This window comes from Lepisosteus oculatus, chromosome 9, assembly GCF_040954835.1.
Source record: "Lepisosteus oculatus isolate fLepOcu1 chromosome 9, fLepOcu1.hap2, whole genome shotgun sequence".
In the NCBI taxonomy this organism is placed as follows: Eukaryota; Metazoa; Chordata; class Actinopteri; order Semionotiformes; family Lepisosteidae; genus Lepisosteus; species Lepisosteus oculatus.
Genome location: NC_090704.1, coordinates 44,118,654 through 44,131,625, shown reverse-complemented (window position 1 = coordinate 44,131,625; position 12,972 = coordinate 44,118,654). Strand labels below are relative to the sequence as shown.

The 12,972-nt window shown below is 42.1% G+C and overlaps 1 protein-coding gene across 2 annotated transcripts in view; it reads left to right on the top strand.

Annotated features, from left to right (window-relative positions):
* Positions 1–12,972, top strand: part of stx8 (syntaxin 8) — a 52,588-nt gene that overhangs the window by 28,159 nt on the left and 11,457 nt on the right. Inside the window, exons 7-8 of one of the 2 annotated variants that reach the window (XM_069194590.1) lie at positions 12,315–12,416; positions 12,703–12,805. In XM_069194590.1, coding sequence (XP_069050691.1) covers positions 12,315–12,416; positions 12,703–12,805 — 205 coding nt within the window. The remainder of the gene's footprint in view (positions 1–12,314; positions 12,417–12,702; positions 12,806–12,972) is intronic. The other variant, XM_015356728.2, reaches the window with a different exon arrangement.

Here is a 12,972-nt window from a genome sequence, read left to right as displayed (position 1 = left end):
GGGCTTTTCTTTTCTTTTACAATGAGGAAAATTGCACTTGGCAGGTCAAACCTCAGTCAAGCACCATGCATGTTTTGGGCTCTCCAGTACAGCAGTGCTCTCATTTTCCATGTTTTTATGTACCCATGAAAACCACAACTTAGTGTTCATTATGATGCAATTCATCGCTTGCTGTTGTTTTTACCCAGATTTATTGGATTTAGCGATTCTTCTTTCTGTTTGTGTCATAAGGGAGGAGTCGAGTCTTTTTGAGTTTGTATTCGCTCGAAATTCCCTCATCGAAACTACAGGGAATCAGATTTAACGAAGAGAACAGGAGGCACCTTTTACATAACGGTTAGTGGGAGTCTAGGCCAGACAGCCCAGCTGTGATATAGATGAACCCCTCGCTAGAGCTGGTTTCAAGAGATGGCTGGATGTGATCCTGAGATCAGTTTAACTACTAGCACCCAGCTAGGAGCAAGATGAGCCCAATGTCCTTCTCGTATTAGCAAACTTTATGTTATGTTTATGTTATGTTCTGATGTAGTTCAGAAAGAAAACACAACGCTTCAGCTGTGGAGCCTTCTCACACCCGAAGAAGGATTCACAGCTGAAAAGTTGTTTCCTTTCTTCTCTTTTCAGCATGGAATAAACCTTTAACTTGTTCCTTTTATGTTCTGATATTTTGTTCTGTTTTAATTAAAACACATCTCCTACATTATTTATAGCTTTGTTTACACAATAAATCACTATAGAGTGATACTTTTGAAATGTGAAAAAAGAATTTGGTTTTCTAACACATTTCTTGATGTGTGTGTATATATGGTCACAACCTGTTCTTGCAGCTCCTAGCTCATTAACCTTGGGGATTGAAAGCTCTTGTGCCTGTGGGGCAGAGCTTTCAAGTCCTTGTCCATCAGGCACCTGTCCTCTGTTTTTCCTTTAGCAGAGCTCTCTGTTTATATATTTAAATCTTTTACTGCTCTCATTATGTGTGCTCCAAAACCTCCATCCACTGGATGCTGGGAAACGATAACATGGGCGTAGTTAGGCAAATGATGAGTTCAATTAAGAGATCAATTAAAAGCTCCAGGAGAGCTCCATTAGGGTGAAAATTAAAAGGCTCCATGTTTTGATTACGGTAGGATATCCAACTTTTGAATCGATTAATTGCAGTAACTTACCTCCTGTGAAGTGTTCCTTTAAAAAAAATCATTCTTCTGAATTCCATTCTTCCTTCTATACCAGTAATGGGGGTCGGTTTTCACACTGAGTTGCTCTAAAGTACCAGGTCGATATTCATTGGGATCTTATGGAATCCCAGAGGCCTGTGGGACTCGAGGGAAGGAGTGAGTATCCCAAAGGATACTTTCAGGACATACACGGTACAACAGACAGCACCACACAATGTAGACAGTACATTATGAAATGGTACGTAATAAGTAGAGATAGTATGTACAGTCAATAAGCAACCGGAACAATAAATACATGGTAGAGAACAATAAATATATGGCAGTGAACAGAAATACATGGAAGTCTAAGCCAAAAGTACATGGCGCAGAGGTGCAGCGAGTTCTGAGGTTTTGCACAGCTGGTTGTTAAGGATGCGTACTGCCATAGGGTAGATGCTTTTCTTAAGTCTAGTTGTCCGTGTTTCAGTACTGCAGTGCGGCTTGCCAGAGCACAGGGGAGAGAACAGTTTGTGGCCGGGATGGCTGGGATCTTGAATAATGGATTGGGCTTTATTGCCACAGCGGATGGTGTGAATCTCAGCAATTGATGATGATTCACATCCGTTGCCACAGCCCTTTATAGGTTTCCTCTGTCATGTATGGTGATATTGCTGTACTAGATAGCAATACCACATTAAGACTGTGTTTCCACCTTCACTCTCACTTGTCAGAGATTTGTGCTTTAAAACCAGTCCACAGTTACTACAGCTCTGCTGGCATCCTTACGTAATTATGAAAATACTGCTCGGCGTAGATTGGCCACATTAAATTGGCGTTAATTCCACCTTGGATTGCTTGGATGAGCCACTTTGTTATGAAAGTCGGTTATTTAAGATTGATGTCCTGGCTCTACTACCTAGTTACGTTAGTTACTGTTACTGGAATGCAAATGGATAGTTTCATGTGTTTCTAAGTCATTTTTATTTTATGTACTTCTGAGTCATTGCATTTCAGCTTTTTTTAACCTCATATGAAGTCCAGGAAGTTCTGAGCAAGCACCTGTTTCCAGACCCTCTTGTCATTTTTGAGTGTGAGAGTTTGAAATGTTCAACACTCGGTCGCTTAGAACTCAAAAGACTTAATATCAAAAAATAAGGACTGGATCCAAGAGGAAAGAATTGGCATTAAGAATTAATTCTTTTCTTGTTTGCATCTTCAGGAGAGTAGGTCCAACTTAAAGGATTTTTTGTCCCCAAATAGGGCTGAACATCTGTGAAATCCTTTCCTTGTGTGCAGGATTGTTAGAATTCTGTAATGATGTGCTGCTCATGTGCAGATCTTCAAAGTCCCCACTTACGGGTCACTTTGAAGTTCACCCAGTCACGCTGGAGGTGAAGCAGACTCTTTCTCGCCTTTGGTTCCCCTGTTAAAAACTCTGGCCCCCGCCGGCATTTCGTGAATGCAGCCAAGTTCTTGTCTGGCAAGTGGCGGGAGGAGCAACGTGCTACGTGTTGCAGGTCTTTGCTTTGAAGTGCGCTTTTTAAATGTGGAAAAATCTTCTTTCTGCATGAAGTCCTCGGCCATAAATTTAGGCTGAGCTCTTACTTCTTAAGTAACTGCGGAATATTGACTTGCCAATGAGTCTCCAGGGACCATGCAGACAGCAGCCATGTAGATGCCAAAACCCTTCCAGTGGTGGAACTAATTTTCTCTTGTGTTCGGAGACTCTTCTGGGGAGCAGATGCTTCGTGGAGACACTTTAGAGCTTCCGCTGCAGGTCTTGGGAGGCAGCGGGCTTGGCTTGTGGTAGGTGACACTGCCCTTTTGCTTCTGACCTCCGCTGGGGTCATAGAGAAGGCCTCGTCAGCCCAGTCCTTTTCAGGCTGGAATCCTTTTCAATGGAACTGCGTGCAGAAACAAACCGCACGTTGTAGGAAGCCCTATCTAACATTTATCTGTCCCCACTGATCTGTCTGTCCCAAGGAAAGTCACGTATTTATTGACTCTTGAGTGCTTTGGGTTTATATTATTATTGATGGTTTACAGCCACCTGGGTCAAATTAAACTGAATGCTTAATTTAAAGAGGTTAATCATTACCATTCGACTGACTTTACTGCATAGATAAGAGAATTTCCGTCTTTTACACTACAGGTCTAGGATGGGAGTTAACTGAAATGTGCATTTTTAAATTATAATTGTCTAGTGCTTGTAATTCTTAGAAATTGACATGGCAAAATATCCAAGTGTGCTTACGATTTTTCTTTTTTTTTTTGCTTGCAGTTCCGTTTCATTTTATGCATCTTGTTCTTATTTTGCTGGCACCTGGGGAAAACATGGGGGAGCACAGTGATACAGTGCTCAGTGTTGCTGCCGCACAGCACTGGGACCCTGAGTGCTATCTGTGTGCAGTTTGTATGTTTTCCCCCACGTGTGTGGGGGTTTCCTTTGGGTGCTCTGGTGTCCTCCAACACTTCGAAGACTTGCTGGTAGGTTAATTGGCTTCTGGGAAAAAGCGACCCTGGTGAGAATGTGTGTGTGTGTGTCTGAGACTTGTGTCCCATCCAGGTTGTATCCCGCCTTGCTTTCTGGAATGGCGCCTGGCTCCCCTGCAACCCTGAATTGGAAGAAGCAGTAAGAAAATGGATTGATGGGGGAAAACGTATGGAAAAGCGTAACTTGGCCTTCAGAAACACCCCCATGTGGGCAGCCATGTGTGCGCACATACTATTGCTTTGTGTTGCTCATAACTGCACCTGCCACACTTAAGGGATCCCCAGCCTGGGGAAGAAAGATGGGTGTGAGAAGAATTAAGGGTGAAGGCTGTACATCGGGGGGGGGTTACCTGTCTCTCTCCTGGGCTGTAACATCCTCATCCTTCTGATTGGAGTACAGGACTATGAGCCGTGAATCCCCCAGGATTATCATCTAATGTTTCCTTATCTAATCTCAAAGTCCAGAGCAGGGACACCCAGGAGAGGAAGGTCAAATCCCAGCAACGGAGACTGGGGGGGCGATGGGTGACGGTGAGAATACAAATGGAGGAGAACTTGCCTTCTGTTTTCTTCTTGTAGTGCTGTTCAGCTCAGGTTTGCAACAGGACAGGTGGCAGTGTTTCATTTTTGTGTGGGTCTGCCGTTATTCTGTCAATGCATGAATAGAGAAAGGAGTCGATTTCAGTTTTTAACCATTCAGCTCACGGGAGTGGAATAATCCAGTTAAAGCAAGTTAAACTAAATCCCTGATCGTAGTTTATTTAAGTAGAGACTGCTCCTGTTTACATTGCTAAGGAACGGAGTCATCTGAGCTTCACTGGAGATTGTGATGTTTGACAGCAGGATATGCAGTAAAGTTCAAGTATTTGAATTTCCCTGATTTACCAAAGTTTCCCACTATGCATTATAAGTAAGCATTTAAAACCAAAGGCAGTTTAAACTGCGATGGTCTGTCCCTGTGATGATGGGACTGCTTTCTTGGCCTTCTTTGGGCTTTCTGGCTTATAAGGACAGCAGAGTCAATTCTGGAACAACCAGAACACAAGTCAGCGACTGCTGTGGAATTACTAGAAAACGCTAAGCAGAAACGGATAAAAATTGTGCCAGAGTATGATTGAATATGCACCTTTTTTATGGCATAGGACTGCATACACTGCTGACTGTCTAGAGCCGATGTTATTTCTGTAACTGCAGTTGTCCCTGTCCCTGTACCCCAACAGCAAAACATTTCAGATTTATTAAAATACTAGGCATGTGACACACAGCATAGTTGGCAAGCTGAACTGGAAGACAGCCCAACATTTGACTACACTGTGTAATGTATATTGTTATTATTATAATCAAATTTAATTGTATATGATCCCATAACGGATGTCTTCCCTATTTCCACCTCCAATTAATTAAGTCAGTGTAATTTAAGTAATTGTCATTTACCCATATAAACAGTGTTACTTGAGAAAGAATTCTTCAGGCGTCAATCCCATCCAATTTTGACTAGATTGGAATCACTCTGTTTAATGGTCTTAAATCGGGAATTCTGTTGCTTTGTGTGAAAGTTATTTCTAAATTTCTAAGCTTTGAGTGGGAGGATTGAGTTCCTTATCTTATTTCAGCAAGGCTTCATGGAAAGTTTGTTTACATGGTAGAAAAAGTGCAGGGCAGAAATTTCAGAAGAGAAGCAAAACTTCTCGTAAATATAGTAATTGTCTGCATTATATCATCAAGTGCTCTTAGCACAGCTGGGCCAAGCAAAGTTCCAGTCACATCGAAGTACAGTATTTTCATTGGCAGGCCGAGTTCCAGCTACGCCAATTAGTAACATTGTCTTGAAACAAGGCTGTATCAAACTCTCCCCTGAATATTCCCCCCGAGAAATCATATGAGTAAGTGCAACAAAATTAACGCTGGTAGGTTTGTGTTTGAGCCCAAACAAAAATAAGCAGTGGTAAAGATTGACCATGGGAACAGATCCTGTAAAAACACTAATAGTTAATATCTTTGTATCCTGGTGCCAGTGGTGTGTCACTGTCTATACAGATCTCCTCTGTGAAATGTGACAGTATCACGAGCATGTCCTGTGGAGTGGAGATACTATGGCCATTCCCAGTAGTGCTCTTGTGTGTTATTAAAGTGTATTTGACTACATATTTGGATACTGTGTTTGTACTGTACTTTGGACATTCATTTTATTTCAGGGCCCAACATTTCAAAGGGGTGCAAGATTTAGCGTGCCATGAGAGATATTTTTATATCGCTTTCGTTCATATCATTTGCTTTTTTGGAATCACTTTCCAAAGGGCTCGAGCGTACCCTTTCTTACCTTTTTGAACTGTATCAGCTGTCATGCTCCCGATCTGTGGGTCGGCATCAACCGTCCCTTTGAGGGACCACAGTAACGGAGTATGGCGCTTGTACGCACGCTGGGGGCGGAGCGGCGGCTCTGTGGCTAAGGATCTGCCCCTGTGGCTGGAAGGTTGCCCCTGAGCAAGGCCCTTAACCCCAGCTCCTCCAGGGGCGCTGTACAAATGGCTGACCCTGCGCTCTGACCCCAAGCTTCTCTCTCCCCGTTTGTGTGCCTGTGTGTCTCATCGACAGCAAGCTGGGAAAAGACAAAGACAAGGAATTGTATATGGCCAGTAAAGTGATCTTCCTATTCTTCTTCTTCTTCTTCTTGTGATGTGCCTCTGGCAGCCCATGGTGGCCTGTTGCCCAGTTCCGTGTCCTGAGAACAGCGCAAAAGGAAATCCCTCCCAGGCCGGACAGGCAGGCTGCTAACTACAGCAATGACAGGTCCCAGCCCAGTGGAAAGCACACACCTGAGAGAGGCACTTCAGTCAGCTGCACTTCCTTCCTGCTCTGCAGATCATCTCGTCCTTCACTGGCGTCCAGTGCTAATTGGGCTCAGCTCGTGCTTGAACTTTATTTTGCGGCAGTAAGGGCTAGAGGTGCATTGGTTATTTTTTTTCCACCCAGCTGATTATGAGGTCATAAACGAAGGCGTAAGGAAAATAAGGTTATACATGAGAGGAGGCCTCATGTGGTTGCTAGTAGCTTTTTGATTTGAGGATCTCATCCAGCTTTTTCTTGAAAGAGAAAGAAGTCAGTATGGGCTTCTATGCCATAGCAGGGTAGGTTGTTCTAGTCTCTCAAAACCGCTTCTAAATGCGCTCCTGCATTTTCCATTTATGTGCTCTGGTGTTTGTTTGTTCCATTGAAGTCCATTGCATTGTGAGGATTTTGAAATCTTGATAATATCGGGGCCCCTTGTAGTCCTCTCTTTTCAAAGTTCAGGGCTCTTAGCCTGTCAGCGCATTGCACTCCTTTGAACCCAAGATTGTAAAGTCCCAGCGAATGCCCTGCTCCACTCATAACCCTGGAATAAAGGCTGGTACTGAATCTGAACTGTGTGTGTCAGTGGTATGACAGTGCTTAGTCTCCTCCCCACCCTAAGCTTCCTTTTTAGGGAGTGAAAGACATTGCTGTGGAAAGTGAATCTGTTATATTTTCGTGATTAAGACCGGAAAATCATGAGGGTCAACAGGACACACATATTCTGGGCCGCCCTTCCTATATGCTGAACTTTTATTAATAACTTCCTGTATTATACGTATTTTGAACTCGGAGGAGCTGCATTTGTTCATGTTCTTTAACTTAGCCTTGAGGGCATAATTCATTCGGTGCAGGTAAAAGTGACCCGTGAAACACAACACAAATTTACACTCCGATGATTTGTCACAATGAACAGTTTTCATCATTCACACTGTATGATGGTATCATGTGTAACATCTGTTGCTCTGGGTTGTGAGACGCCAATGGTTGACGATCTAATTTTCCATCACCCTGTCGGTGTACAACAAAAATGAAGTCTGCAGAGAGGGGCAGCAATAGAGCATGGTGCTGCATGGTTTTTGAAATGTGGAATTGTAGCGAATGACGTAGATGATTTCATCTTGAAGATCATCTGTATCCTATTGGTGTCTCTGTTTTTGATGTGTCCTGTTTCATGAGTCACACACACTTTTTACAGCTCACGTGTAACCAGGAATCATTTACTGATCTTGTGCAGAAAGTCTGTCCCACAGGGCTGTTCAGTTCTAATCGCTGACTTTCACATCAATTTGTGTGTCTGTCTCTGTTGCATCATTTCCCATGCAGCAGGGCCAAGACTGTATCTTGGAAACACCTGTGCGCACTGATCAGCTTTGTTTGTGTCTGCTGTTCCGCCCGCAAGCCAGTCACACAGTGAATGAACCCATGGAAAACGTTCGTTTCTGAGTGATAAACTCAAGGGCCTGTTTCCTCTTCTTATGGCTGGTTAGAAGTCTCAAGAACAAACCACCTGCCTGAGGAAGAAGTTAGACAAATAAAGCCAACATTTAAACCATAATAAATATACTGCAGGAAATGTAAAATTCATTCTGTTTCTCTTGCATGTGTTTATTAGACTATAATTTGGAAAGAGGAAGTGTGTGGGGCAAGGGGGCAAAGATGTAGGGGAGACACTCAGTTACTGTTTATTTTCCTGATTTTATGGAAAGTATCTGTTGAGCGGAGTTTCAGTACAAGCAAAGCAAAGAGCACAATGAAAAGTGCTCTCTATCTCTGCTTCCATATACCATTTATATTTTTGTGCCTTTGACTACTGAGGTAGTCAAAGAACCATATGGCACTGTTTTTGGTCCTGCTAGCAGTATGTACCGTTCCCCTCTTTGTGACATTTTAAAATAATGACTGTTATAAAAACATTTAATAGCAACCATTAATCTACATTTACTAAAGGTTTGGGACAGTAATTAGATTCGGTTTTTAAGTATGATGAAAATGTTACTCAGAGAATAATTTGTTGCTCTATTAATTTTTTCCCTCATCTCTGCAAGACTGCAGAAGGCACTTTGTGGCTCATTTGATGTTTTTATGTATATTTCTACTTGCACCCCATAGTGTATAGTAATGTGGTATATTGTGTGTCTAATGGCTATTTAGGCAGATTGTAGACTGAAGAAATTAGTGTTTAATTATTACTGCCATGTAATTCATGTTTCTCCACTGTGGAATCCCTCTCCTTACAGGCCATAAAAGATAAGAATCATTTCCAGTATTGAGGTATTCATTCATGATCTTACCTATTTTAAGTTTTAAATCAAGAAAGCTTCAAGGCGGATATTAAAAGTGCATGTCTATCTGAGTACTTCTCAAATCAAGATACTTTGAAGAACATTTTGAATGTTATGTGTACTGAGGTGTTATGGAGAATTATTCTTTATTTTTTGTCTATTTTGATTAATTTGATTCCACTGTCAAAAACCCAAACCTGGATGCAGCATCATTTTTTGTCTGAGCTTCTGTGCATATCTGGCAAGCTACCATCATTTTTTTTTTCCTATTTTTTGAGGGGACGCTTTGTTTCAGGAAGCCAGTAATAACCCCTGTTTCTAGGCATGCTGATTTGAACATGGTTGTTTGCTTTTTTTCCAAAGCGAAAGCTGCACGTGAACTCGTTTTTGTTTTTTTCCACCCATACTTCTGAAAGAAGCTCCCATCTGCACCTCATTGCAGTGCTCTGGTTGAACTGTGGCCTCTGCTGTAGCGGCACAACATTGTCCAAGCGCACGGTTAGCAAATCCTCCTGTTGGGTGGGGGAGGGGAGGAGAGGGGAGGGAGCGCAGAAGCTCTGGTCACTGTTGGCAGACGAAGGGAACTGTTTATCAGGCTTCGTCCTTGACAACGATGGGAAACTTGAGTTGTGATGGGAACCTGCGACACACGTTTTTCTTTTCAGATGCAAACGTCAGATGGCTAGTGCTTGCTCCGGACAGGGGTATTGTGTGGGCTTCCTGTCTTTCCAGTCTCACAAGTGTGATAGGGCCTCAGGAGCTGTCAGCCCCTTGTCACTGTGGTCGTAGCTGAAAGCATGAGAGAGCCGAGAGCGATGTGGACCGAGTCCGAGAGAGCATGTACACGTACTGTGGCTTCTGAACTTTATCCAGTATAATACGGACAATAAACATGCCCTGTAAGTTACAAGCTCTTGTTCTTTCGTGGAATGGGTGATTGGTGAGTCAAATCAGTAAATAGCTATTCCATTTCTGTCCCATCACCACGTTTGGATGTTTCTAATTATGTAGTTTGGAGGAAAGCAAATTCCCTGGCCACTTGCCAGGTGAACCGAAACCTGTTTTTCTTTCAGGAAGCTTGGACCAATGGAGCTTTTGTGGATGCCATTTTTTCATTTCAAATTGATGCCTAATGGCTGATTCTGTGACATCTGAGAGGCTGGAGTTTTTTATGACGTCACAATATTATATCACACTGCCTTTCTTTGCTTCAGACACCATTGACCTGTTTACATCTTTTAAGCTCATAAACGTTTTCCCTAAGAGCCGGCCTCATGTTGCTCACAAACAGAACACACATTTGCCAACATGTACACAAAACATGAAACGAGTGGCATTTTGAGTTTGGATTCCTGGTGGGGACACCCACTCATTTTTATGGAGTGAAAAATGATCTAAGATTTAAAGTTGATATGACACCTGACAGGAGGGTTTGGATTCTTTCTTCTGGCAGGCTGTGCCTTTTGTCTCAGTCATTTATTTCTAATTGAGTTTAGGTGGTTATATTGTTATTCCTGGTTTTTCTTCGATTCTGTTTGACTTTTTTCTGTGATTGTTGAAACCTCTTCCAAAGTATGAACTTTGCTGGAAAATAGCTTAAAAACTGAATTCTATTGTGGCAGTATTATCACTTGGCCCATAAAGAGATGTGAAAAGGGTAAATTAAAAGGATTTTTTTCTTTAAAGGAAATATCTGTGTAGAAGGTAAAGTCATCAGACACATGGGATTTTGATTTTTTCTTTATTTAGATTTTTATACATTTTCCACTATTTTCATCTTCATATTCCATATTGCAAACATTTGTCAAAATGTGTCAGAGTTGCTCTGAGTTAAAAAAATTGAAGCCTTTATTGATGGTATGAAACCCATCCTGCTGCTCTATGGTTGAGCAGGCTTAAAGAAAGCTTCTGACCTTTACTGTCTTTATCTCCTTTTAAAAGTGACAGGATTGATGTTCTTTGAGGCTGTCTGGCTGTTTCTGTCTTCAAAGATCTACCCAACAATCTAATTTTTTTCCGAAATACCCTCTGATCAATAAAACTGAGGTGATTGTGTCTATTCCAACGTGTGCTTCTATCAGCCAGTTCAGTGAGGTGCTTGAAAACGTGATGGCCCTGTTTGACATACGTGCCAGAAAAGAATGTACTGTAGCTCTCTACGAACGTGAGACTTTCTGTCAGCAATATATCCGTTAAAGCACACTGGGAGAATGCACATTCTTGAAAAACAAAGACGGGAATCTGTGAACATTTACATTTACGTTCTTTATCAGTTCTTCTGGTTTCCATAAAACTTTTTTTTGTAGCAGCAAAAGTCTGGTGGGTTTTTGCTCCTCTGTTCGTGAATAGAAATCTTCCTGTGATCACCATAGTCCCTTTACTATGAAACATTATGAGTTACAGTCTTCCATTCAGCTTTCTTTCACGTATAACCCTTCTCTAAAATACCTGCCATGTTACGCAGCTGAAACAAATTAATTTTCTCACATAGAGCATTTTTTAATTGCACATACTGTACTGCATACATTAACAGTGGTAAACAGTAATGGCATTTCTTCACTAACAGTCAACAAAAGCATTTTGTTTAGGAAGCTTTACATGATACATAAACCAGCATTCTTCTGAAAATAAATATGGCTTTTTGCTGCAGCACAGTCTCTTTGTGCATTTTGTTTTAGTTTTTGAGGTATAGGACAAGAACATGAAACCTTATCCAGCACATTTATCCAGTGCGGTTGTGACCCCCTTCTGCAGTATTGACTTGAAATGATCAGCCTGCCACCCCTCCCACAGAATTCACTGCCCCAGGGTGCAGTCAGGAGGGGCTAGTCGTGATTCCAGCTTGCATTGAGTATTGGCACCTGAGAGTGCGTGTTGCACCTTTTAGGGCTCATGTTAAAAACTTGGATTAAATGCACAAATGACCTACTGTAGAAAACATGTAAGAAAATGGGTCCTGGAAGCCTCATATTGACCTCTAATTCAACACAATCCTCCAGTGCATCTGCAAGGCAGGGGGGCTGTCTTCAGGTCCCATTGTTGATCATAAGTAAGACGTGACCATCTTTCTTTCAACCAGATTTTGGTACCAGTTTCTAGGCTAAGAGAGACCGCAAATGAAATGACTTTTATGGGATGGTGAAGAAACAAACCCATCTCTGTTTGCGTCTTGTGATTTATACATCTATTTCTTGACAGACTAAGAAGCGGATTTAAAATATATTTAACTACAGCAGCTAGAAATTTGTATGAGCTCCAGCAACATAGCTTTTATTTCCGTTTTTGGCTGTTTTTACTGTGTGGGGTTCTTATACCTCTCACTTTGTCTCTCAGAATAACCAGGGCTGCTAGATTGTTCCAAGACTGTAAGTGTCTGTTTGGCTTTATTTCTCCTCCAGAAGAAGGAAGAGATGAGGGTCACTCTGGCTTGAAATAAGCCAGGCTTTTGTTTTTGCTGTCTTTGGCATAATGTGATTTTCAAAAATAAAGGTACTTCGTCCTTACTTTAATATAATAACTTTGAATGTTCTCTTTGTGTTTTTTTTCTCCCCAGAGATCATCGATGACCTAACGCATTTGGTAGACCATACAGACGGCAGGATTCGCAAGGAAACAAAAAGGGTTAAAATTGTGGAAACTAAGTCCACTTCCTGTGGTATGCCATCTTTTAATTTCCCTCATTGAATTCCCTGTCCTTTTAATCTGCTCCGTATTAATGATATCTTACACACCTGCCATTTTCGTAGCACTGGTACAAGATCTGATGCACCAAAAACATTAAATTAATAGCAAATTAATAGTTTGTGGTATGTCTGTGATAAATTCCTCACTAGGAGCTCCGTTAAAGCTTCTTGTTCCAGGATAAGGAGCTCAAAATGTTGGAGTGGTAAGTAATACAGCAGCTTGTAAATACCAAGTGTTGTTTCCTGTGCCAATTCCAGATTTCAGGGCTGTTACTCCACCGGGACAGTACTCCCATTTCTACCTCTATTCTGGAACTGTGCTTTTGATGCTCCCCAGCTTGCAGCAGTTCTTCTTCTATCGGTACGTTGTGTAGTATATCCCGTCCAGAATTCCTCTCCCAGTGACCCTGCCACGTTTTGTACCGGGAGCTCATGAAAAGGCACACGCCGAGCCCGCTGCTCTCTCTGTGCTGCAGTGTGAGCTAGGCCGCGTCCCCCGAGTAACAGGACAGAACTGTGGCCGCGGCA